This window comes from Ochotona princeps, chromosome 20 (assembly GCF_030435755.1).
Source record: "Ochotona princeps isolate mOchPri1 chromosome 20, mOchPri1.hap1, whole genome shotgun sequence".
Lineage (NCBI taxonomy): Eukaryota > Metazoa > Chordata > Mammalia > Lagomorpha > Ochotonidae > Ochotona > Ochotona princeps.
In genome coordinates, this window is record NC_080851.1 from 18,519,911 (window position 1) to 18,547,890 (window position 27,980).

Sequence of the window (27,980 nt, forward strand, 5' to 3'; positions counted from 1 at the left end):
ATCAGTGCAAATCTTAAATTTTAGAAAGAAAAATAGTATGTTTGTAAGACACATGATGCCTCAATGTTGGTATTATAACACATTCAGAAAAAACTCAGTATAGTAGATACTACACTGGAGTTTCCATCACTCTTCACCCATAAGGTGTAATCCAATGAAGCCATAACTGAGGGTAGAGATTCATACTAGGATACGTTTAGGAGAGAAAGATCTCTTCAGACTTTCTCACAGCAGCTTTTCTGTGGCTGCTGCTAACAGTTTCATGGACTGCATAATGGGAGTTTCAAAGTCTGGAAGTCTACCCTGATTCCAAAATGATTCTTCCAAAGCAGCAAAAGCAACAAACAGCAGGGAACCTGTAAATTATATTGCAAAAGTCTCGCTAGAAATAATGTGTAAATTGATGTATAGGATCACTGACCAGTCTGTGATATGGCTACATTCAGAATGCTAACAATATCATCGCACTGGATCACTAGTTATTCCTGTGGAACATTTTCATTGAGCATTTTTCAATGTGTGTTGTAAGGAAAATTTACTTCCATTTCTGTTCTAGAATCAGCATTCTTCCTTTCATTCTACTATCCCATCAACCTCTTCCCCCACCGACTACATCCTCACTATGCGCACATGTCATGGATAGAGAACTTTATGTTCTTCTACAGCTTGTAGCTGTGCTCTGGTACAGAAAAACTATCAGAAAGGGGCTCCTGACACAGTTGATGGATGACTAACAGCAGGTGACAGACGGGGATAAAACACTCCAAATGTAGGGTCTCTATAATGTGTACAGTGACGACCATAACACCAACAATGTGCTAAACTTTCACTGAAACAATGTGCCACACTCTAAGTCATGTACTTCATATAAACGATCTCAATCATCATTATGGTCCTTAGTAGTAATACCCCTGTTTTGTAAATGAAGAAACTATGGCTCAAGGAATTGAAGCAATGAGCCCAGGGTCAGCCTGACTCCAGAGCCCTCATTCTTAGACAAGATGGCTAATAAATGTGCCGTTACACTGGTGACTTCAGGAGTCTCGACAGCAACAGGCAAAAGGAAAGGAGGGAAGGAAGTTCAACCCTAAAGGAAATCATCATGTAAAACCCAACCTTTGTTATCAGTTGAAGTTTCAATGATGCCTAAAAATAGGAATGAGCTTTTTAGGTTTATTTTCACAATTTAAATACCAATTTTAAAAAAATGATCTTTGGTAAAATGTTTTAAAATTTGTTCTGATCCTGTTCATCACGAATCACATTATTAAAAAATATGCTAGGAAAACAGACTAAAGCTATGATCACCTTAATTATTTTCAAGAACATTCCACTTAAGCCATATGGTTTTTACAGCATATGTTTCCTTAGAGTAAGTTATTCAAACACATTTCATTCATTTAGTGATATGTATTTTTAAATTAAATGTCCCATAACCAGAAGACACACACGCACATCCGCATGTACACACACACACACCTGCTATTTTATGACTTCTTTGCTAACCTTCTAACTGAAACAAATGAAAAACCACACAAACTCAGAGGAAGGAGAGTTTTGGAAGAAGCTGATTTATTTCAAGAACCAACTTTTCTCAGGTCGGGCATCCAGTTTAAAAAAAAAAGAAAGAAAGAAAGAAAGAAAATGGATCCTCTACAGTACAGTCCTTAACCTTCTCACCCCTCTTCCCAGTACACAGACCTGTGCAGTTGTTAACAGGACCTTTCCTGGGGGCCTCCCACGTCTCTGAAAGTTTAACACCTCCCTTGGGAGGTCACTGTACCTGTAAATGCCCTCATATTCATCTCCGTGGCTGAAACTAACTCTCCACAAGATTACACTTGGGACATTCCTCGCTAAGCAGACACTATCTTCTTTATAAAACCACCCTCGAGACATCCCAAGAACTGTGAAAGGTTAGCTCTTCCTCCAACAATCAAATCCTAGAGGCTGATTGCTAATTTCTGCATATGACCTTGCTTCCTTTCTGCTCTCAGGAATGTGTGCAGAGGTCAAACCTGTAGGTTTAGGTCGCTGTGTTCAGTAGCCTAGGGTGCTCCTGTGTAAGTGAACATTCTGCGCATCTGCAGCATATTCCATGCTAAGGTTATATAATAACACACTAGTTCTGCAGCAGGGAGCTTGAAAGAGGGGGAGAAAGGAGGGGAAAAAAGCAAAGAGGGGGTGTTAGCTCAACAAAATGAAAATCATTCCCAGGAAACTCTCTGGGACTTTGAACCACTGAGAAAGGTAGTTTTACCTTAAATGTGCAACATGGTAATCAAATAGCTCTAAGGATGGGGAGGAAAGTATCTACTAACATTTTCAGGGATTCTCAAGTCACTCATCAAAAAAAAGGTCGTACCATTACCAGGTTACAAGAGCGACATCTAGTGGAAACTTGTTGGAATGACAAAAGCTTTCAAGCACAGTTAGAGAACCCCTCAAAGCCTAACAATGAAAATGAAGTCATCTGAGGATCTTGTTAAACAGATTCTGGTTCAGTAGATAAAATAGAATTTGTTATTTCTAACAAACTCCTAGATCATGGCAATGTTGCCACTCCATGGACCTCTACACAGACCAGGACACAGAGCATTTCACATCTGTTTGTATGCTCAGGACAGAAAAATGAGGGGACACTTAAAAATAATTTCCAGGTTAAAAACAGACCAAACAGGGTAGGCCATCTGATTAGTTTGGTCTAATAGTTAAGCCACCAGTTAGGACACCCATGTCCTAACTAGATCAAATTGGTCTAATACTTAAGCCATCAATTGGGACATCCAAGTCCCACATTTAATTGCCTGGGTTCAATACCCAGCTCCAATTCTTGATTACAGCTTCCTGCTAATGCAGACCCTGGGGAAGCAGAGAGGAAGGTTAAGGTGACTTGGTTCCTGCCACTCACGTGGAAAACCCAGAATGAGTTCCACACTTCTGACCTTAGCTCCCAATTATCATGGGCATCTGGAGGGTGTTCTGACTCTCCAGCCAGAAAAGAAAAAACACAAAAAAGTTAAAAGATCAAGCTGATTATTGCAATTTAACCTAAACAGATGTATTCATGTTCTCTTTCACTAGTCCTCTCAAAGATACCCTCATCAACTGCTGTCTGAACAGAGTCCCTAAAGTTATAGCCCTTTCCTAAATCTTACAGAAATTATACCTCAAGACACATTTACAGATGAGCCCTGTTTATTCAATAAACTTAGTACACACTGACTTTGGCACTGAATATCTTGTGGGCTTTCCTTCACTGTTGTGTGTTATCTTCCCAGTCTTGAGCTGTACAAGCACATTTGTGCTATACTGGATCTCATGATTTGCCCTAGTAGAATGTACCTGGATAGCGTATTGCATTAGTGCTAAGTACACCTACTTGGAATTTCAACATTTGCCCTAGACACCCCTAACAACAAAACAGAATGTGTTCCAACTCTCCAGAACCTAGTCCTGCATGATTTATTTAAGCCAAAGAGCCTGGGCCTGCACACACAGCCACCGGACTGGACTTGAAGCTGGGATGTAATGTGTACTGTTTCAGAGCAGAGTTCTGCCCAGTCTCACATTCCTCCCACCCAGGCCTCTTCTTGGCTAAAACAGAACACTTTCTTTAATTCTAGGTCCACAGTTTGAGGAGTCACAATACTGATTGCAACACTGAGGGAAATCAGCCTCTCTTCTTGAAAACATGGACATACAAACAAGTACAAAACCCATTTTCCTAGGCCAGCAGAATTCCTCAATACAATTTGTTTGATCTAGGATAAATAATAATTTTTAAACAGCTGAACCCATATTTTAAACAAACAACAGCAACAACAGAATTGAAACTGGTTGAAATGAGGTTGGATTGTTGGAGTCCTGCCTAATTGGCTTCTCCCCAGGTTGTCTCCACCCCATGCCCCAAATACTCCTCACCCCAACTTCTGCCCTAGCCTACCACTCACAAAAAATAAGTTTGAAAAGCAGAAGCAATAAGTTTCATAATAGTTAACATCTCCCCATATTCCTTCATTTCTGAAGGATAATATTATCTTTCTTAAAAAAGAGCTGGCGTCAAAGTTGCGGTGTAGTGAGCAAAGCTGCCACTTGCAATGGCAGCATTCCCTATGATTCTGGTTCGAGTCCCAGCTGTTCCATTTCCAATCTAGCTCCATGCTAATGGTCTGTGGAAAGCAATGGAAGATGGTCCCAGTGCTTATTCACCAGCCACCCATGTGGGAGACCCAGATGAAGTTCCTGACTCTTGTCTTCAATCTGGTACAGTTCTGGCCATTGCAACCATCAGGGGATGGAACTCAATCTCAACCTTCCTTCTCTCTCTCTCTCTCTCTCTCTCTCTCTCTCTCTCTCCAACTCTTTCAAATAAATAAAAAGATCATTCTCTAAAAATGCAGCTACAGGGCCCAGTGCAACAGACTAGTGGCTAAATTCTTCCCTTGCATCCACTGGCATCCCATATGGATGCCGGATCATGTCCTGGCTGCTCCACTTCCCATCCAGTTCCCTCCTTGTGGTCTGGGAAAGCTGTAGAGGCTGGTACAAAGCCTTGGGACCCTGCAACTGTGTTGGAGACCCAGAAGCAGTTCCTGGCTCCTGGCTTCAGACTGGCTCAGCTCTGGCTATTGAGGCCACTTAGGGAGTGAACCAGTGGATGGAAAATCCTTCTCTCTGGCTCTCCTGTCTGTAATTCTGACTTTCCAATAAAAATAAATAAATCTTTTTTTAAAAAAATGCAGCTACACAGAGCTCCTTCACTAATAAGTTGGCCTAATTATGACTCTAACACCTTCTTAGCATTCACAATCAAAAGATTTATTCAAAAGATGTACAACCTGATTTCCTGAAGGAAATTTGCTTTGAAGTTATAATTAAGGATTCTTGTTATGAGTAAACAACAGAATTGTTTATACCTCTTCCGTTGCTCTTGGCAGTCCTAGAGGAGTAATTGTGTAGAGCAAAATATCACATAACTCTTCCTCACATGTGGGATTAGGATGGAATATGAAGTGGAACATGCAGCATGATATCATCTGCCTATTTAATACAGGGGGCTCAAGTCCTGCTGCCTCAGAAGTCCAGTCGTACCACACACTCATTATCTTGCACAAGTTTCCTACATGTTCTCCATCTTGGTTTCCCATCCAAACTGGGGATAATAGAAAAACCTACTTCAAATAACTGAATTAACATAAACAAATATTTAATAATCAACACAAGTAATCATTCATAAATTGTATTTCATTATTAATAAATTATTCATATAACATCATTATAATGACAATTAACTTTCTTATTCAGTTTAATAAAATAAAATTTAATTCATGATGATAATTTTAGTAAGATTTAATAGTTCAATATACCAACTCATCAACTCTGTGTGTGTGAGTGTGTGTGTGTGTATACATACAGAGAGAGAAAAGCAAATTTTAAAGGAACCCCTGATACACTGCCAAGACATACTGCCTTTACTTGTGCTTCCTTCTATAGCATCTCAGTGAAAGGAACATAGAGTATTTTTCAAATGGAGGAAATTTTGATTTTTTAATCAAAAAAGTTTTTGAACAATCACATGTATTTATTTTTGTGTAATAGACTTCCCTTGAACTCTATTACTTATCTTAAACTTAGGCATTTATTTTAAAACAAAATCAAGTCTTCCTAAAGACAGGCTCAAAAAATGGTAGCTATTGTGCCAACAGCTAGCACATCTGTCCTAATTTTATCTGCCTCTTGACTGCCCAATGACCTATTTTCCTAAGATTGTGGCCAACTCTTAGCAAACTGGTTCCAAAGTAACCAGGATCTTCAAACAAAAAGCTTTGTTTTATGTTAACAAGAAACTAAAATTTACAAAAATGAAAGCAAGCGTTCAAAAGTTCCATGGTCAAAACCTTTACAAGAAAAGGAGTAGAATGGAATTCAGACAATCTATGCTTTAATTTGCTGAAAATCAACTTTTTAATATACCAACTTGTCACTGCTAATTAATTCAAAAGTCTGCAGAAGCCTCTCAAATGTTGTCAAATAATTGCAATCCCCCACTAACCCTTCTGGTAGCTTGATAATGGGTGAACATGACCACAGTTTGTTGCAGTCTTGAAGCATTCACTAAAAGTTCTTTAAAATGTGCTGTATTTTTCTCGCTTTTCAAAGCTGAAGGAGAAATATACATAATATTTTGTTCTCAAAAGGCTGGTTATATAACTTTTATAAACTCCTATCTTGTAGGCTTCTCCAAGATTACCTCTCAAAATCATGTTAGCCATGTTTCATTTTGTTAAGTATGAATTTATACAAATTTCCAAATAAATAGGCTGCTCCAATAAAACAGCATCCCTATTGCTTTTAACAGTTGATTTGTGTTGCTGTACGTAGTTCTCCTCAAACTGTGTTTCTTTCAAAAATGCTACATTTGGGCAGTGGCTCAATACTGAAATTTCTGAAAAAGACATTCAAGAATTTCTACACTGAAAACCACCACAGCACGTACCCCTCATTTTCCTTTTCTAAAAATGATTAAATTAAAATTTCCATTAAAGTCTAAAAATCCAGGCGTGTATCAGCTCTGTGCCGAAGGCCTATGGGTAGTTTTCAAAGACTTTCATGCTTCCACAGAATCTCACCTTCAAAGTTGCAATTACTAATTCAACTACAGCAACAACAATAGGCCTCACCATTAACTAAACGTCTTACTAGAGTCTCAAAATACCTAATGCACCTGACACCATTTGATTCCTGCAAGCTCAAGCTGTTCCCGTTGTGCCTGCTACACTGAGTCTTCATGCCTGGAAGTCAAGGGAACCGTTATTCATCTGGAAGCTTTCAGGATTAAAACAGCTCTAAACTCCACTGGGGCTGGAGAAATTGTTGTTTTATTTTATTTGTAAAGAGTCATTTGAATGCAATGAGTTGAAACCATCATAGAGGGAAAATCATATTTCTCCATGCCTCAGAATTCAATATACATCTACAGTAAGGTCACTTACTAGATTTGTTTCCATTCAGAATCATAATAAATAAGTCATTTAATAAAGAGATGATGGAAATAGGTTACAAGAGTTGTCTTATCTGATAATGAAACTGAAAATGCATCCATCCCTGCTGTACCAAGCTCTGAAAAAGCCATTAGTTTGGCTACAGTGACGAAAGTTTACAAGTTTTGAAACCATAAAACTGTGACTCTGATCCAGGTTAGCCCATAGGAAAGTTGCTTAACCTCCTTAATCAATATGAAGAGAAAAAAATGAAAAACATATATATATATATATATATACACATACACACATACACACACACACACACACACACACATATGTCTCTCCACTCCATGAATCTGTTCAACAGCAGCCAGCATGGGATTATCATTAACAATGCATTAATTAAATAAATATGCAATAGATTCGTGTGCCTCTTCAAATTGTACAATTCAATGAGTACCTTAGTGTGACTATGAGGAGGGAAACCCATTAAAAAAAGACAATGTATACTATTCATTCTTTGATTTTTAAGAGAGGAGTGATGACAGGAGGGAGGAGGGAATCCCTCCACCTACAAAACTGCATCACGGTAAATAATAACACCAAACACAGTAAACAAAAACAACTCTTCACATGAGATTTTTTTTAAGAGAATTTTCTCCATGTTAGTAAGTCTGTCATGATTTACCAGCACTTTAACTTTTTCTAAGGAATGATAGTAAAGTGCTGCATCTACTCAAACTTGGAATTTACTGCCTGAGTCTCCACTAGTGCAAATTAAATATACAGCACAGTGTCCCTACCAGAAATAACAGCACAGCTTCCTGCACTACTCCTTGTTGAACAAGCACAAAGTGAAGCAAGGAAGATGCTATTTTATTTAATTATTTTTTTCTTCAAGCTCTGGAATTAGAAACTACTTTAGAGGAAATGTTCAGAAGAAATCCCCATGTGTATTATCTGGTCACAAAGGAGAAAATAAGAAAGCTATGGTTCATCTAGTCCATGGAATACTACTCAGCTATTAAAAAAAAAAACAAAATGCAGTTCTTTGTGGCCAAATGCGCCCAACTGGAAACCATAATGCTAAGGGAAATGACCCAATCCCAAAAGGTTAGATACCACATGTTTACGTTAATTTAAGATGAAATGATGTCAATATGAAAAATAGTACCTGTAAAATGTAATATTATCTCAACCTCAAACAGCCTATCTCACATGCAATAAGATATTGTGAAGTAATCAACAAACCAACAATCAATGTGAGTCAGACTGGTTATGATCTACATCAAAGAATTGTAAAACCTAATATACTTTTAATACCCTATGTTATTCTGTAATGGGGTAGGAGAGTGGAGAAATCTTCATCACCCTAGAAGGTGTGAGGAAGACGTGAAATATTAGTTACTCCTCTCTAGGGTATTGAAGATTTCTCTGCACACCCCTCCTAAAACTGTTCTGCACCTAAACTGTTGACATATGTCTTGTTAGAGCTATAAGCCAGTCTAGACTACCCAAAAAAAAAAAAAGCCAGACTCAGCAAAATTAAGCTTCAACGCTATAAAATGCTAAATACTATAATGAAAATAGACACAAGACAGCTGAACAGTAATCTACAGCCATTTTAAGATGTATAGAACCCGGTTGTATATAAACTAAAATTGAAATGTCAATGAAGTAGTCACAGGATGTGGTTAAAACTTGCACTTTTTTTTAACATATTGGTTACTCAATACTATGTCAACTAATTCCATAACGTTATAAATTATTGCTGATGTTAGGTTGGGGCTTTTAATTGATCGGGATGATACTCTGCTGGCTCTACCTTCAGACCACAGAAGGTCTCCCCAACAAGCCGTTGAACTTATCTGGACAATAAGATGCTGGACTCTATGCTTGGTATATGCTTGCAATGAAAGAATCTCAACAGAACTTGAACTGTGGTTATGCAACAAGTTGGAGGAATTCACCATGGGGAGAGGGTTCGGGGAGGGGCGGGAGGAATCCCAGTGCCTATGAAACTGTGTCACATAATACAATGTAATTAATAAAAAGTTCTACTAGTAAAATAAATAAATAAATAAATAAATCTTTTTTAAAGAAAAAAATCTTAATTTTAAGGTCTCAAGAAAGAATATAAAGGAAGTATATCATCACTGAACGACCTTGGCAGGTAAAAGATGCGGTGATGTACCTACCCACTGACTGACAATTCATGTAATAAAGGAGATAAAGTGTAAGAACAGTGGACATAGTTGGAAATGTGTCAAAAGGAAAAATCCATCCATTGTGATGGGAGGGAATATAACTATATGGGAGTACACATTAGGAGTTTGGGAAGATAACAGTAAAGAAAAAATGAAGCAATTCTCTTCTAATCGTGTAATTTTCAGTGAAGAGGCCACTTGTTCACCAATGATAAGGCAAGATGGAGAAAATCAGGGGAAAAATATGAATCAGTCATCTCAGGAAGCACATAAAATATGGAGATAAATGTGGCTAGACTTATGGGTAAGGATAAGGGATCACTGGAGAGAAAAACTAATAGACTAGGAGGGAGACAGGGAGCACAGCAGTATTCTTGCATCCAAACCTACTGCTAATATTGCTGGTTAGCTGCACAGGTGTCAACGGTGTAGGCACTGGTAGGAACAGAGCCTAGAGATGGAAACAATGCATCATCAGCATCAGCACCAATCAGACTCCGCATTTTAACAAGATCCCTAAACAACTCATATGTAACAATACTTGAGTAGGAGCCAATTAAGAACAGGTAAAGATCATTGAAAGAGGAGAGGTTAAATAAATCACATGCCAGGCTGATCTAGGAAGCTGCTGCAAATTTTACAGTCACAGAGATTGATGACAGTAGAAATTACTAGGTCAAAGGAAGAGATGAACAGAACCATATGGCAAAAGTGTTCAGGCACTAATGGATGGCCTGGAAAGCACTGGGTCCTGGTGGTGAATGAGGCTAATGAATGTAAGGAATGATGGGATTAGTTCTGGCCTACTTTCAAGGGAAAGAGAGGGCTGCGGTTCCACTGTCATTCTCAAGATTTGTTTCTTGGATAGTTCATCCAGATCCTGGGGATAGTACTTTAACTGAAGGAACTGTGGTTTTATCAGGAACATGACAAATTCTGAGTTCCCTCAAGTCCTGCTGCAGGTAAAGTAGACAAGGAAGAGAGATGGTCTCATAGAAACACAGCTTTGTGGGCTTCTCTTAGAGCCACACAGCAGCATGTCGCTTTGAAACAAAATCTCTACATATGAAAAGGAAATCATGATGTTCCAAAAGGCAGCTACCCAAGGATCCATACTCATACTAAGAAACATCGTAATTCTTAATAAGACAAGAGGGATGCCTTGCATTTGAAAAGAAGAAAGACAAAGGGTATCAGATGCCAGAGTGAGGAGAGAGACAGAAGACAAGAAGAGTCTTATGCTACTGAGGGCAGTGAAATTCCTGAAAAAAATATGAAATGCTTAGAAAGGTAAGGTCTCCTGATCTAGTCAAGATGGAGATTACATCTATAAAAACTCCTCCATCATGCCCAGCACACTAGCCTAGTGGCTAAAGTCGTCATCTCGCATGTGTCAGGATCCCATATGGGAGCCGGTTCCTGTCCAGGCAGCTCTGCTTCCCATTCAGCTCCCTGCTTATGGCCTGGGAAAGCAGCAAAGAATGGTCCAAAGCCTGAGGACCTGCACCCACGTGTGAGACCCAGAAGAAGCTCTGGGCTCCTGGCTTTGGATCAGCTCAGCTCCAACTGTTGCAGCCACTTGGGGAGTGAATCAATGAATGGAAGATCTTCCTCTCTGTCTCTCCTCCTCTCTGTATATCTGACTTTCCAATAAAAATAAACAAATCTTTTTAAAAAATTCCTCCATCACTTAGCCTTTTCGCTAAGATCAAATGTAGTATAAAAACTCCTCCATTATTTTTCAAAGAATTCATACAGTTTTCTGTCCTTACTGATAAACAGGTCTTCTACAACATGGCAGATAAGTATAGGCCAATATGGGTCACAAGCTAGAAAGTAGAAGACATGGAAATAGAACATTTTGGCTACACAGGCTATGAAATGCAGGGATTACCATAGTAGCCATATACCTAAAGGGCATCTGTTAACTATGTTACATTGAAGAAAAAATGGTAGTCTTTTTTTTAAGATCAGCTATTTACTTTCTCATATACTGTGCTCTCATCTCCAAAACTCTGCTTTCTAAATAGAATTATTTATTGAAAAATATACCACTGTATTAATGAACATAATCATTACAAAATTATCAATCTTTTAGGTCAGGTGCATCCACCAATCTGTGTAGTTGGAGGTGAAATTGTTATCTCAGGTCTACTGGCTTTCGTTTAACTTGCTTATTCTTTAAGCTGGCAATCAAGGTGGCATTGTGGTATAGTAAGTAAAACCATTGCCTGCCTTGTTACATTCTATATGCATACTGGTTTTAGTCCACTGCTCTGCTTCTGATCCAGTTCCCAGTTAATGGTCTGGAAAAGCAATGAAAGAAAGCCCGTCTGCTTGCAGGAAAGCCAGAAGAAGCTCCTGGTTCCTGGCTGCCGACAAGCCCAATTGCAGTCGTTGTGGCCATTTGGGGAGTGAACCATGAACCAACAGAAGGAAGATTTCTTCCCTAGTATCTCTACCTTTCTCTCTCTCTCTCTCTTTCTCTTTCTTTCTTTCTCTCTCTCTCTCCCCCTCTCTTGCTCATTCTTTCTCCCTCTGTTTTTAAAAGAAATTTTAGAAAAAACATTTTTACAAAAGTTACCAATCAAAGAATAGGCACAAAAAGTGTACCAGAGCATAATTAATCTGAGGAGAACTGAAACTTTGTCACACACACACACACACACAATCTAGGGTCAATAGTTCAGAAAGGTACGTTCTGTATACTCCATGCCTATGATTATTAAAGGGTTCAGCAAGAATTGAGGACAATGAGTTGGGCAGGCTAACTACTGATACCATCAATCTTCCATTACATTCATTCAGCTTAAAACTCTGACAATTCAAATTAGATGCAAAGCTGTAGTTATTATATAAAACTGAACTATAATTATTCTGGCATTCACCCATAAAGATATTCCCCAAAACTACTTTAAAAATTGAAAACAGACTAGGATCTTTATCTAAGCATATCTAGGGCCCATCTTGCTATGCTAATTTTACTCAAGCTGAATTTGCATTTATTCCTTAATCACAATTCTGAACCAGTTCTCTACCAAGAGGAAATAAATTAATTCTGTAACTCCAGAGGAAAGAACCTAGTACATCTCTTATTTCCTACAGATAATAAAGCTAAAATCAATTAGGATGAAATATACCCAGTTTATGTGATTGGGACAATTCAAGCAGAAAAAAAAAACACATTACTATCTTTGAACTCATAGGGAGAGAGAAAAACTGACAGAAAGAGAGATCTTATGTGTTTTATCTTTTGAAATAAAAACCAAATATCCTGAAATAATTAACAATACAACCAGGATGGCTTAGGTGCAGATGTCCAGGAGGAATAGCTGAAATCTGCAAGCAAAAATAATCTGTAGCTTTATGGCTTACTAAAATGAACACCTGCTATGTTATATGATTTGAAATTTTACAATAAAGGCTTCTAAATCTGAAATGCTTTCTCCATAAACATCAATGGCTGATGGCATGGATTTCCATTATTTAAGATGAATTTCCACAAATCCCACATTGTCCTTGGTTAAAATATTCTTGAGAGAATTTCCACTCTCAGTGTTGTGTATAAATTAGTTGATGAGACCCCTGAGCTATAAACAAGTTTGATGGAGAGGAATTAGAGAAAGGAATTGAAATCACAGCACCATCATATCAAAGATGATGCAGGAACTCCAGGGTGGAGCAGGTGGTAAGGAGGAAGCTTGGATCCCAACCATGAAGACTCCCAGACCTTCACCACAAACTATTAATACGAGCAACAAGGACTACATCCCAACTGCCTAGAAGACCACAGGGAATTGGATGCCCTCGGAGGCTGAGTACTCTGAGGTCACCCACCCTCAACCGGAGCTTCCGCAGGGGATGGAAGAAGTCCAAACACTACCATGCAGAAGCCAACATCATCGGAAAGACAACCAGAAGCCCTGAGTGGTTCGCAGAAACAGAAGAACGATAAACATCCTTCGGGACCAGGGAGGAGAGCTTTCTCTGGTCTGAACCTGGCTCCACCTCTGGACCCCCACCCTCTCTCGCGATGACCATCGGGATCACTCCGAAAACCCCTCATAGCAAACAAACAATCATACAAACTAAAAAAACCTAAAATAAATAGACAAACAACAAAAAGTAGAGCCTGGAATCTGACAGGAAAGAGCTGGCGTGGATTGGCTCATGCCTCGCTGGGTGGGACACAAAGATTAGTCACTCCTCACCATGGTGTTGGGGATTTCCCTGCACACCCCCCCCAAAAACAAACAAAAAAATGTTCAGCACCTTAATTGTCTACAAATGTCTTGTTAGAGTTACAAGTCAGTCTAGATTACCCTAAAATCTGCCAAGATCAGCAAAATTATACTTCAACACAACAAATAGCTAAATACTAAAATGAAATAGACACGAGACAGCTGAATGGTACCTTATAGCCATTTTAAGGTATATAGCAGTTGGTTCTGTATATAAAACTAAAACTGAAATGTCAATGGGCTAATCATAGGTTGTGGTTAAGAACTTGCTTTTTTTTTTTTTTTTTTTGTAACACACTGGTTACTCACAACCATGTCAATTCCATAATGTTGCAAATTGCTGTTGATGTTATGTTGGGACTCTTGGTTGAATGGGATGATATTCTGCCAGCTCTAACAACGGACCAGAAATGGTCTCCCCAAGAGACTGTTCAACCCATCTGGACAATAAATAGCTGGACTTTATACTTGGTATATGTTTGCAAGGAAAGAATCTTGATTGAATTTGAACTGTAATACTGCATCAAGGTGGAGGAAGCCACCAGGGAGGAGGGGCGTGGGGGGGATTCCCAGAGCCTATGAAACTGTAACATAATGCAAAATAATTAATAAAAAAAAAGATGGTGCAGGAAAAATGCAGGAAGATCTGAAAGATTATTCAACATGAAGGCAGGAGACCAGAGCTGGAGGTACATCGACTCAACCTAGACATCAGATTTCTTATTTGAAAAAGAATAAGACAGAATCTAATCATCTCAAACCAGTGAAAAATGTAATGATTTCTATGATATAAGATAGGCATGGGAGGAATTCTGGGGTTACTCACAAACAGGAATCAGAAAAGCCATATGTCACTAAAGGTGGTCATAAGATGCCTGGTAGAGAACAGAGAGGAGACACTAAAGCAAACAACACTGCAATTGGGATTATACTACATGAATGGCTCAGGATGTAGAAGAGTAGTGTAATCACAGTAAAGCTTCAGATATAAAGAGACTACAAAAAGAAACAGAGAGAAAAGAATCTTGGGTTAACACTGTGCTACTGTTTTTCTCAAATTTTTTTCTAAAAAAATGAAATTTTTCATTTAATTTAAAAAGCTGGGGTTTTGAAAAATGGAAAAGAAACTGTTTTCTCCCAAATAAAAGTTAATTTTTTTTAACCAAAAGGATAATTAGCTGTGATGACAGGTTTCCTGACCAGTAAAAAAAAAAAAAAAGTTCTCTACAACGGGAATTAGAATTAAGAGAAATATATTAATGTTGACTCCTGCATTCAAAAGATAAAAGGTGCCTACTCTGAATTTCTACTGGTGATATGAGATACAATATACAATATAGTTCACAAGATACAACAAAAACATTCATAGAAACAAATGAGAATACGATACAACAGAGCTACACAAAAGTTAGGGGTTTGGAAGAACAATGAGAATTCATGCCTTTTTTTATTTTTGCTTTTGAAAGATCAATTTTTTCATGTATTCATTTATACTAGCCAAAGTCCAGAAATTCTGAAACCAAGTTAGACACTTAATAAAGAACAGCCACTCCTAAGCCTTTTACTTTGCTCCAAAAATGAAGATCCATCACACGCAAATTTTCATTTTACTCAACTCCGTGAGAATATTATTATCAGATGGGGTAGGTAATGTTGATTTTATAACCAACATGGGTAACAAATCATGCTTTATAAATGGGCTACAGCCAGTGCCTCTTTGGGTAGAAAATAAAGGAAAACTTCATGTGAGCCCAAATGTCACTCACTTTCAGCAAGTTCCTTTGATCCATTTAAGTGTCCTGTTACTAATCTTCTGATGAGGAAATATGCACAACTCAGAATTTAAAGTGATGGACAGAGCTTTTTTACAGCCAGATCCAGATACAGAAACACCCCAGTGGTGGAGGAAGGAGTAAAAATAAGAGACGAAAAATGAAAAGTGATTTCTTTATCACTTCCCTAACTCCTAGGAATGCAAAAATCACAGACTACAATGGTCCAACTCTAGACTTCTATATCTTACCTGGTAAGGAACAATACTGCCGTGAGCTGTGCCCCAACGTTTCGCTTCCATTTGACTAATAAGGTAATTAGCAGCAACCTGGGTCAAACATGCCACCTACCAGAAAAAAAAAAAAAAAGAAAGGAAAAAGCAACTAATTACTCTGTTCTTAGCAAAATATTATAATACTATTCAAACAGATTAGAAAATAAATAGGCATCTGTACTTTCCACATAAAAATAAACAGTACTATTGCATTCCTGAATGAGACTAAGTAACGGTCATCTGAGAAATACAAACACATGAACACTCTGCTCCCGTAGCATCTGAAGGCAGAGGTTGACCAGATAGATGAACTCTTGATCCAGCCTTCAGCATCAAAGACACAAAAAGTATAAAGACAACTTCCTCTTTCCAGCTATGCCTTTTCAATTTACATCACGATGACACAAAGAAAGCCTCTGTCATCACTGAAATGGTGAACCAAAGCCAGGTGTAATATTCCTCTAAATTTCTCGTTGCCTAAAAAAAAATGATAATAAATCTCCCTTTTACTGAAGTCAGTTTACACATGTTTTCTGTTACTTTCTATCCAAATATTCTGACAGAGAGTCTCAAAAATATTTAACTTCTTTTATTAATTAGTGAATCATCCTTATCCAAATATTAATGTACCACTCCCAAAGGGGTCCTGGTCCCAAACCTCATTATCACACTCCCCATTTCTGAGCACCACAGATCTAGTATATGAATCATCTAAAGTCTTATGGTCAACTTTTCACTCTAGCAGTATTTTTGAACAGATTTTGAAAAGACTACAATAGATTAACTTCATCTGAGAGTAACAGCAGAAGGATTTAACGTATAACATGAATCCTCATGTTGAGGTACATGGATCTTAGGTTCTAATGAAGTTTGTCTGCAAAGACCCAAACCCCTAGAAGAAAGTGAACAAATGACTTTACATAGTTTTCAGAAAATAAATGCTTCTGGTCTCATTACATAAGCACGATATAACATGGAAACTTTTCCCTTTCTAGAACAGCCAATGTGACTGGGAACCTAGCAAGCCAGCAATTCAAACACAGCACAAATGAAGACTGGCTCCTGAAACAACCCAGGGGTCATTTTTTAAGGGCTCAGTACCCTTGACCTTTCCCTAGCTGGGCAGCTGCACCTCCTGCAGGAGATGCCAACAGACCTCAGCCTACATGACTCCCTGTGGCAGCAGTAATTCTCCTTCACTTTATTCTTAGGATTTGTACTCACTTTTATGTTCATTTACTGCTCTGTCAAAATTGGAACTGCCTTGTGGCAGCTGGTTCTGCTGTACCGCCCAGGTGGCAAAACTAATAAACTTTGAGTCATCCACTTCTGGACTTCCATCTGGTCTTGGGCATTTGAACATGGAGCACTCCAGGGCTCCCTGGGGCTGCCTCGTACTAATCACCATTTCACAGATCACTTCTGTGTCTTTCAAAATGGAAAATCAAATCAACATTTTGTAGCAAAAATGGCCTGGAAGGGTAGTCCAGATTCACCGTTTCCAATTCCTGTTGACCTCTAACTAGTTACATAACTATGTATATACAATTTAACAATTAATCTTTAAATATACCCTCTAGAAAATCTTTAGCATTTTAATTAAACCAATGATTTTCGAACTTGTTTCTAAAAATCAGAGTTTCATATCAAACTGAAGCCCTTATATATAAATGGATAATATCTTAAACTCTATGAATCAAGCCAAGGCCTGCAACATCACGCAGGCAGTACAAACACTGAACACAATTTATGAAATGGTGAATAATTTTAAATTTACTTCCAGAGTCTACAATTCTGACTCTACCATCTCTTTTAACAGTTTGGCACATAAAAAGACATAAAGGATGTAATGGTAGCTCTTTCCTCGGGATGTGTCTTTCTGCAACTGAGGAAATGTTTCTGAACACAGGGGTCTTTTTTGTAAGAGTTACTTCTTTGATCTAACTATGTTGTGGTTCTTTTTATATTACATATTTATCCTCTAAAATAAATCCTGGTGAAAGTCACTCTCTAAGGGACTCTAATGCTCATGGAGGGCAAGAATTCAGATTAACAAAGGTAATTCCTTACCTTTGATTACTTAATCAATCACAAGTGACTTGGGATTTCTGTTTCCCTAATTTCAAAGTCAAGTAAGTCAACAGACCAATGCAAGAAAGGGCTACATGAAGTAGTGGGCTGGCTGAATGATCACAAGTTGACCTATAAATCCTAAGTTAATCAACACAGTTACCAGGAATATGCCAGGGCCAGATTCTATGTTGCGTATCAACCCTGATATCTCGTTTTTGAGCCAATACTTCATTCTTTCTTTATATTTGTTAATTTATACATCTTTCACCCTGACCTACTTTGAGTGAATTTGAATGAAAGGTCAGAACTCAACTCTTAAATTATTTCTAACTGGATTACTATATCCATTTCCTCCATATCATGGTAATTCACGAAAAAAGGGAAAAAAAAAACAGCCTTGTAGAGTCTGTAGATTTCTGTTGGGCAGAAGGGTTAAATAACATTTTAAGCCAGCTGCTACCATAAAACAAAGTGTGAATTGTCAGTGACTACTCAAGAGCAAAGTGGGGGGGGGGGGATTCTATTTTTAAAAAAAAGCAAAAGGGCTAAACTTAGCAACTCAGCGTTTAAAGAGATATTACAAAGCTAAAAGCAATCTACTGTTTACAGGCATGTATTTTAAGGCAGGAGAGGGGGAGAACCTCAACAGCTATGATGTGATTATGTATGAAAAAAATCAGAGGTTTCCTGGGCAATTAATGACAAATTTTCCACAAATTAAAAGAATGCAGGATGTGACTTTTAGGCTAATAACTACATACTGTATATTTATTCTAAATATTGCATTAGATCATTGCTTTTATCCAGTAAACTTAGGCTCATTATTTCATCAAGAGCACACTGTATAATTTGCCCCAGAATGTTGCCTTTACATGGTTTCTACTAAACAAAAAAGCCAACTTTGGTTTAGTAATAATTATTCTGACAGCAAAACTAATATTTTAGTTTTTGTAGTGGGTCCTGATAGCCGTTGTATCTAAACAGAAAACCAATGGAGTGGTCAAAGTAGACCTCAAAAGGCACAGCTCCCTAAAGGCTTAAAGAGAAACACTGTCACTTATTTCCCAAAGCAGCCCCATGTGTCTATCATCACCACATGTTTCATGTCCACTCAGAGAGGATCAACCTGCAATAACACTCTTTCACCTCCAAAAAGCAATCAAGTCAACTGAGAAAACTGAGAAAAACAAGACTAAAACAATGGTTCATTGCATTAAAACAGGAATTTTTTCCTCCTGTCCCTTTGAATATACTCTGGCCTCCACTAAGTTAAGCTAAATCCTAACCATTCAGCCTGAATATATCTATTCTTCAGATTCATTTCAACATATTTTCTGTTAAGCCCCACTTACCCATTACCTAACAAAATATTATCCCTGCTTCTGTATGAATACAATCACTTCATTTACCAGACTCCTGCTGCATTTTCCTTGTCCTATAATTAGAATTACAAGATGTGAAAATTATCAGGACCTATATCAATAATTCCTAGATGCACATATGTATCATAACATCTAGGAAATTCCTGGACCTCACCCCAGAACAGTTGAGTCAGATTCTCCAGGGATAAAAACCTGGGCAAAAGATCATTTAAGCAGAACACAATTAGTTGCACAGCAAATTCAGGAGCCAAAACCTTATGAGTCTAATCAAATCCTTTTATATTACATACAGAACAGAGAAATAATGTATCCAAGGTTATACTTCTATTTACTAGAAGAACTTTAATCCAGCTCTGGTCTCCTCCAAGATACATGTAGTCTGTCTCTGCCTAGAACCCTTTTTAAACTAAGAGCTAATTCAAGATAGAAATCATTATATTCACAGGGTATGTGGTCCGACCTTGGAGTGCACGCATAAGGACTGGGCCTCAGTTGCTGCTGCCCATGCAGTGGACAGCATACCAAGTTGCACACGAAGTGCATAACAGCCAGATCATCTAGATCAGCAGAGAAAATCGAGTGCCACATCAGAGGACAGAGGGTGGAACACATTGGATATTGATCCTAGTCAAACTATGGCAGCAAGTATCTGGGTGTGAGGATGCACTAAGGTGGATTTTGTCAACCAACAGACCTTGGGAAGATTTTCTTAACCCTGAAGCAATGAAAACAACAATAATAATAGCAACGACACAAAAACAACCCAGATGTCCATCAAAAGATAAATGGATGAAGAAACTGGTGCATCTACTCCATGGAATACTATTCAGCTATTAAAAAAGGATGAAATGCTACCATTTGCAACAAAATGATCTCAACTAGAGAACATTATGTTCAACGAAATAAGCCAATCTCTAAAGGACAAACACCATACGTTCTCTCTGATGTAAGGCAACCTTCATACAAAATACAAAACAAACAGATGTGTAGATGAACAAATATATACATATATTTTCATAGATTAACTCTATAATGGAGCCCAGCATACCAAGAAGTGAAGACATGTTGCAGTGTGCATCTCTACTCCCAAAGAAAAGGAGGATTCCCAATTAAATTGCTAAATACACACTGACAATAGGATGCTAGACTTTTCACCATGGCTAATGTTAAATGTTATGTCTACCACACATAAATGTTAAATAGCAGAATGTCGCACTTCTGACTGTTGCTGGAGGACTATATTATTGTAATAATATGGGGAAAATCAGGGAAAAGTAATGGGAGTATAACAGGAAATCCCTATGTCCATAGAATCACATCACAAAAGTAACACCCTTGGAACATTCTTCCCCACCATCCCTAGATGCTGATGTAGTCTGGCAGCAAGAAGCAGCCCCTTCACTTCCCAAACCCCTCTGCTCCCCTCTCACCCCATCCAACCTTCAGATAACAGAAGAAAAGGAAATAAAATGGAAACATTTGCCCCACCCTCTTTCCTTCATAGCTCGGCCTTCTCCACCCTAATCATAGCCCACACGGATATGCATCCTTTTCAACTATAGAGAGAACATTAAAAATTAAAAAATAAAATTTTAAATAATGGTTTACGAAACAAAAAAAAATATTAGAAACCCTCTGTATGCTCTGATAGTGCCTAACACAGAGCCTAAGCACTAGCTCTTTTTAGAAAATTAACAGAAACTGCAACTTTCTCATTTATTCAATAAATAATGAGTGGTGCTATGTGTAAGGCACCAACCAAAGCACAAGAAATATGTTAATAAACGAAAAATATATGGCCCTTCTGTCTGTGTTTGTGTGTGTCCTCTAACTCTGCTTTTCAATAATAAATAATTAAAATATAAATATACATACACACACACATATATGGCCCTATCCCCTTTGGACATAACAATAGCAGATAAAATAGCTAAATGCAGAGACAATTCCCATAGGGAGAAGAAAGTGTAGAAAACATTCAAAACAAGAGAAATGTCCAAAGTCTCTAAGGAAGGAAAGAGATTACCATAATGAAAAATCAAAGCAATATATCAGAAGCTTAGTAAGAAAGTTATATGAGACTAAATTAGAAAGATTGACGGGGTCAGTTCCTCACAGCTCATAGTATGGAGCCATTATTTGTGCATCTTTCAGAATGATCATTAAAAATCACAAATTATGTCATGACATCCTTCCAGTGAAAGCCTATAATGTTTCTCAGTGCATTTGCAATTACATTCAAACAATGAACTAATAAGAGACAAAAGAAACAGACCACCTGGGTGAATTTTGATGGCACCAACAAAAATAGTAAGGTAAGAAAGAACAAAATAAAAGTTCATATTCAAGTGCACTGAATTTAGATGCCTGTGAAATAAACAATAAGGCTGGAATCATCTACATATGGAAAGTATTTAAAGCTATAATCCATGGGAGACATACAGAAATAAAATAAGAAATAATATAAAATAAGACAAGTTTTCATGTGAAACACAGTACTTTCTCAAATAAAAGATACAGGCACATAATATCAGGACAAATGTAAATACCCCAAATAGAGTAAGATTAAAAAAAAGCTATGATACCTGTATATAATAGAAGATAAAACTGAAAATTAAAATTATCCCATTTTCTAACATTTTAGATTTATGGTTAGTTTCAGAGTTACAGTACAAGAGTTCTCATATATTCCATGATCTGATCCCTTATTGTTAACATCTTATAGTACTGGGATACATTTTTACCATTAAAGAATCCATAGATGTATTTTGTTATTTTTCTTGGAAAAATATTAATTTTTACTTAAAATCATGCTTCTGTTGCAGGATGCCACAGTACATTTAGTAATCATTCCTACTTAGGCAACTCTTGGCTGTGAATGTGTGTTTAGCTTGAACGTGAGTTTCTCACACACTTCTTTTCCTTTATGACCTTAACAGATTTGAAAAGTATTTATCAGGTATTTTTAAGAATTTACTTTGGGATTTTTGTGATGCTTTCCACACAATTAAGCTGGAGTTAGGAAGTTTTGGAAGAAAGAGCATAAATGCCACACATCTTCAATACGACAATCTAAAAGGCTGACCTCACTCACCTGGCAAGAGAAAGTTTTATAACTTTTCTCTGCTGTAAATCAACTTTTTTCTCTCCTTTCTAGACTGTACTCTTTGGAAAGATATGTCAATGAACAGCCCACACTTAAGGGGTGGGAAGTTGTGTTTCTCCCTGTTAACAGTAGAGTATCTAATTTGGGGGATTTTTTTTTCTGCACAAGATGTTTGTCTCTTAACCATTTACATAAGCAAGCTATTGTGGATATTATTTACTCTTTGGGTTGTGATTCAATACCACTCTATTTGTTCCCTCATATTATTCCTGTTTTGGCTACGGGAAGCTCTTTAGGTTGGCTGGTTGTGTCACTTTCATGTTGACTGGTTCGCAGCACTTCATTCTTTTGTGGCACTACAGAGGTGTATCTTTATACTTCCTTTCACAGTCTTTCAAGACAGCATAAAAGGAGAAAGAGCTGTAGTGTGAAGAAACAAAACAACTGCTTGTGTTGAACAGTACCTTGTTTATCCCCTCACTTTTTCTAACACAGTGTAACATGAATTTGGTATCACACCTACTATGTATAAGGAATTGTTCTCAACCCTGGAGATAAATGGCAGTGAATACGACAGACACGGCTCTACACTCATGAAGTTTACCTTCTATTGTAAGCTACCTTCAGACATAAATTAACAGCAAAACATAAAGAATGGTAAGAAAATGAGGTGGAATCAAAAAGTGGATCTTCTGGGCCAAAGAGTTCATTAAAAGCTTCTCTGAAGTCATCATTACATTTAATCAGATACTGAGACTAGGCATGTGGACATTAAGAGAGACTTTTCTAATTACACCAGCCAGTTAAAGGTCTTTAATATGGTTAAAAGCTTAAATGATGGGGTGAGTGCCATGCTGTAGCACACTAAGCCTCCACCTGTGGGTCCAGCATCCTATCTGGGCATAATTTTGAGTCCTGGAAGCTCCATTTCCAAACCAGCACCTATTAATGGCATGGGAGGTCCTGGCACCCAGTCCAGCTCTGACCATTGTGGCCATTTGAGGAGTGAACCAACATATGGAAGTTCTCTCTTTCTCTTCTTCTCTTTCTGTAGCTGTGCCTTTCAGATTAAAAAATAAATAAATCATTTAAAATGCTTACATAAGAGGGCCCGGCAGCAAGACCTAGCGGCTAAAGTCCTCGCCTTGAAAGCCCCGGGATCCCATATGGGCACCGGTTCTAATCCTGGCAGCTCCACTTCCCATCCAGCTCCCTGCTTGTGGCCTGGGAAAGCAGTTGAGGATGGCCCAATGCATTGGGACACTGCACCCGTGTGGGAGACCCGGAACAGGTTCCAGGTTCCCAGCTTCGGATCTGTGCACATCGGCCCCTTGCGGCTCACTTGGGGAGTGAATCACCGGATGGAAGATCTTCCTCTCTGTCTCTCCTCCTCTGTGTATATCTGGCTGTAATAAACTGAATCAATCTTTAAAAAAAATAAAATGCTTACATAAGAAAGGGGCAGAAGGAAAGCCACTATAGCTGAAACATATTAAGTGAGAGAGGCAACAGTACAAACTGATGTCAGGAAGGTATGCAGCACCACATTAAACAGGTCCTTGAAAGCTAAGCTGGGATAAGGATGGAAGATACTACACTAAGTGCCACAAGAAATCACTTATATCTGTAATTAAATCACCTAGCTGTTATATGGAATACAAGGACACTTCAAAAAGACTTAAAAATAAAATGAAAAGATAAGCTTATTTGGGTGTAAAAATGTTAGAAATCTGTGCAAAGGTTTTTCATAACAGGCATCTTCCAAAATCTTTGGAAGACCCTTGTATGAAGTAGTGATGAATGAAACCAATTTTCCTCATGTTCAGCATTACAACTTCTATTTTGTAATTTATAAAATTAAAGGAAAGTTAAGTATTCTGTTATATCTCACAGTTGAAAAGTGGAAAAACATGACTCATACCCTGTCAATCTACTCTCTAAGTCATTCCTCTACCATTACCCGTTCTGTTGATTTTCTCTGCCTCTAGCTCTTTCACACTGGTAATGCAGGACTTCACATCTGCACCCTCATTGTATCCTCATGTTCATGTTCAAGATCCCTCCCAAGGTCTCCCAGATGACTGCAAAGCAGAAAACCTCTATGAGCCAACTTTCTCTGTATTTGCTTAGAAAGCATGTTATGTTCTACCTCAGTTAATTCTGCTCACATTCTTCTACTCCATCCATTTACCAACTAAAAAATATCTTCTGGAGAAAATATCATGTGGCTAGCACTCAGAGAGAATATCATTCTTAATAAGAAAATTGGGATCAACAACCCCAGCCACGTGTTGGCAGTGAAAATCTGGACAAATGGAGACTCTAAGATGGATTATGTCAGCCAGTGGATTTTGGAGAGATTTCATTGTGCTTGGAATGACAAGATTGGCAGCAATTCAGAACTGTTGAACTATCAAAACCACTTGAGCATTGCCCTCGGAGCATGCCCCACATCGGGGACCCTGGGATGGTTGGGAGGCTAGGTGGGGCTTCTCCCTTTATCTTCCCCCCTTCTCCCAGGTATGCAGAAAAAAGAGAGAGAGAGAGAATATGCAAACAATGGTCTTACCCACTTTGCTGTACCCTTAACCCTGTGTGCCCTAATCAACTATGTAAGTATCATCAAAATAAAATAATAATAATAATAAACAAAATTGGTCCTTACAGCAAAGCTTTTGAGATCCTGGATCTCTTTTGTCATTCTACAGCATACTTTATATGGCAAACTCTTCGTGAAATTTAATTTATTTCACAGTGTCCTTCACACATTTAGATGAGCAGATTCTTTCAGAACCACCATGCAGACTAATCCCATACGGGATGTTTGTGTTCTGGCTGTTTCCCTTCCAATCCAACTCCCTGCTTGTGACCTGGGAAAGCAGCAGAAGAGTCCTTGAGACCCTGCACCTACATGGGAGACCCAGAGAAGGTTTCTGGCTCTTAGCTTCAGATCAGCTCTGACCATTGTGACCACTTGGAGAGTGAACCAGAAGATAAAATATCTCTGTGTGTTTCTCTTCTCTGTAAATCTGTCTTTCCAGCAAAAAACAAATCTTTACTCCAAAAAAGGAAAAAAAATCCAAAAGTAGACAAAGTATTTGAACATTCCATACTGAAGGAATAAAAATTCTACCAATCTATACCACACATACATATCAGCTTCTAGTTTCTTTTATTTACTACTCATAAAAGCTAATACTTATTTACTAAGCACTTACAGCACATTCTTAAAGCATTTTCCATGAATTGTCTCTTTTAAACCTCATGACAATGCTGTGAGAGATACTATGATGGTTCCCTTTTTCAGATAAGAAAAAACTGAGGCAAAGACCCCTCTAGGAATCTTCCCAAGGTTGTACACCTAGTCAATGGAGTAACGGACTCTGAATCCAGCTGGTCTGCTGTTGTTACACTGTACTCAGCTACATTCAGAATTTTTCTAAATTACATTCAGAATATTTCTGAATGGCACTGATCCTGGAAAAGTTTAACAGAACCAGATTACTTGCTAATGTAAAAATAAAGTATCCTTTTCAGTTATGTGAACAACTACAAATAGATGTGACCAAATTGTTACATAATAAATTAGTGTATAATAATAGTTTCCTGCTTAAGTACAAATATGATTTGACTCTGACTTCAATATTTTTTAAAAAGCCAACCCACAAACATTTTGCATGTAAATACAGAAAACACATATAGCTTTTAAATAACTTAAAATCTCTACTTTTATTTACTTAGCAAAGAAAACCCATATCATCAAATCCTTCTTATCACAGGAATTTTCTTACTTAATAAAAGGAAAACACACATTTCTCATTTCTCTGTATTATCACTAACAATACAGAAAATCATATTGATGTTTATTTTATAATAACTCAAAAGAAAAACACATCTGCATTATACTCCAGTTTTGCCAATTCATCTGAATCAAAGTCAGACATTTGAGGAAACTGGATCTCATATGTCAGAACATAAGATCAGACAGCAATAAGACAGAATTTCAAAAGAATGTTTCGGATAAGACATCAAACATATTTCTTACCATGAACCACTGACCCAATCAATCATGACTCAAAAAGTGGTTATAAACAGCTAAAACAAAAATGTGTTGAGTAAGTGGAAATATGGAAAAGCTACATGTAATGACATGGTGTGCGTCTTCAGCACGTTTTTAGTTTCAAACATGTTCTTCAAGTATGGTTTCACTTTTGAGATGACTTAATTATTCGAAATAGTTTTGTTTGTAGAACAAAATACCTTGTTTCCAATGCTAGTTTTACGAAATTATAAGAAAAATACTTTTATTTATTCCTTCCTTCACTTTGCATATAACAAGCATTTAGGATATGCAAAGAAATTTTTCAGTTGTGTTGGGAGACCCCAAAACCAATAAAAGTTTCATCTCTCAAGAAAGCTAAAATTTATCATTTAAAACAGAAATAATTGTTCACATAAAACTTTTTAAAAAGAAGAAGAAAAGAAAAAGAATACTCTAAGTGGAAAAAATACCACAGGCAAAGTCACAGGGATACAAAAACACTGAGTGCCTGAATGGATGAATGAGAACAGAAACTGAAGCGGATACAATGACCAGGAGATCACAGATGATCATTAAATGGCAGGGACAAAATAGCATAAGGAGAAAGATAGATTAAAAGGGGCCAAGGCACTTCCCTCTTGGGTTACCACTTCCACTGGAGGGCATGAAAACCAGGAAAGGGGCTGGGGTGGCTAAACAGAAAGGAACCTGTCAGTATACGTGTGGGCTGGATGGTAGGGCTGGTTGGGTTGAACTGGGTTTCAATGCCTGCTGACATATACGAGAGCTAAATGGGATGTGGGACAGACTGAAAGTCTGTGGTACATAGTGGCAAGCATGAGAACCAGGGTAAGGGGCAGGCCTGGTGGTGGTTATGGGGAGTCGCCCCAACTAGGCTGCAACTCCCACTGGTTTGTGTGAGGGCCAAGTATGAAGTGGGCAGGAGCAGGCTGGACTGCAACACCCATCGGTTCGCATGGAAGACAGGGCTACAAACAGAACAGATACAGCACTGCAACCCACCAGCATGTGCATAAGCTGATTAGGGCGACAGACTATGCCAGACCCTATACTGGCTAACACACACAAGAATCAGGTCTGAGATCACCTCAAACGAAGCTTCTTTGGAGATTCCTCCAACTGAACTGCTGATCTCAGAACCCCAACCATGAAGAGACTATGTCAGCCAGTGGATTCTGAATAGATTTCATCATGCTTGGAATGGCGAGATTGGTAGCAATTCAGAACTGTTGAACTATCAAAACTGTTTGAGCAGGACCCTCAGAGCATGGCCCCATATCGGGGACCTGGAATGGGTGGGAGGCTGGGTGCCTTTGTTTCTCCCCTGACCCCAGATACAGGGAAAAAAATGAAATTGGTGTGGAAACACACTCCGGGATCCCATATGGGCACCGGTTCTAATCCCGGCAGCCCCACTTCCCATCCAGCTCCCTGCTTGTAGCCTGGGAAAGCAGTCAAGGATGGCTCCAAAGTCTTGGGACCTGCACCCGCGTGGAAAACCCAGAAGAGCTCCTGCCTCCTGGCTTCGGATTGGCTCAGCTCCAGCCATTGCGCCACTTGGGGAGTGAACCATCAGACAGAAGATCTTTCTCTCTGTCTCTCCTCCTCTCTGTATATCTGCCTTTCCAATAAAAATAAATGAATCTTTAAAAAAATAAAATATTTATTTCTTTGTATATCTGTTCACTGCAACCAGAGGAGGGCTGGAATATGTTGCTGTACAAGTGTGATTGGGATGTCCGTGTGGTTATGCTCCTAAGTGAATGCAGTCCAGGTACTGGAGTCCAGATCATGACAGGTAGTCATGACTATTGAGTGGTATATCCACACAAAGGCATGAGATAGGCAAGACTCTAGGATAGCCTCCAAGATTAG

At 38.3% G+C, this 27,980-nt stretch overlaps 1 protein-coding gene across 5 annotated transcripts in view; it reads right to left on the reverse strand.

Moving 5' to 3' along the window:
• The window catches only part of SUGCT (succinyl-CoA:glutarate-CoA transferase), a 692,355-nt gene that overhangs the window by 568,234 nt on the left and 96,141 nt on the right, over positions 1 to 27,980 (reverse strand). For all 5 annotated transcript variants that reach the window (XR_009247288.1, XR_009247287.1, XR_009247290.1 and 2 more), the window contains exon 9: positions 15,458 to 15,553. Coding sequence is in view for 1 of the 5 variants with exons in the window: in XM_004582355.4 (XP_004582412.2) it covers positions 15,458 to 15,553 (96 nt within the window). In the remaining 4 variants the exon portion in view is untranslated. The remainder of the gene's footprint in view (positions 1 to 15,457; positions 15,554 to 27,980) is intronic.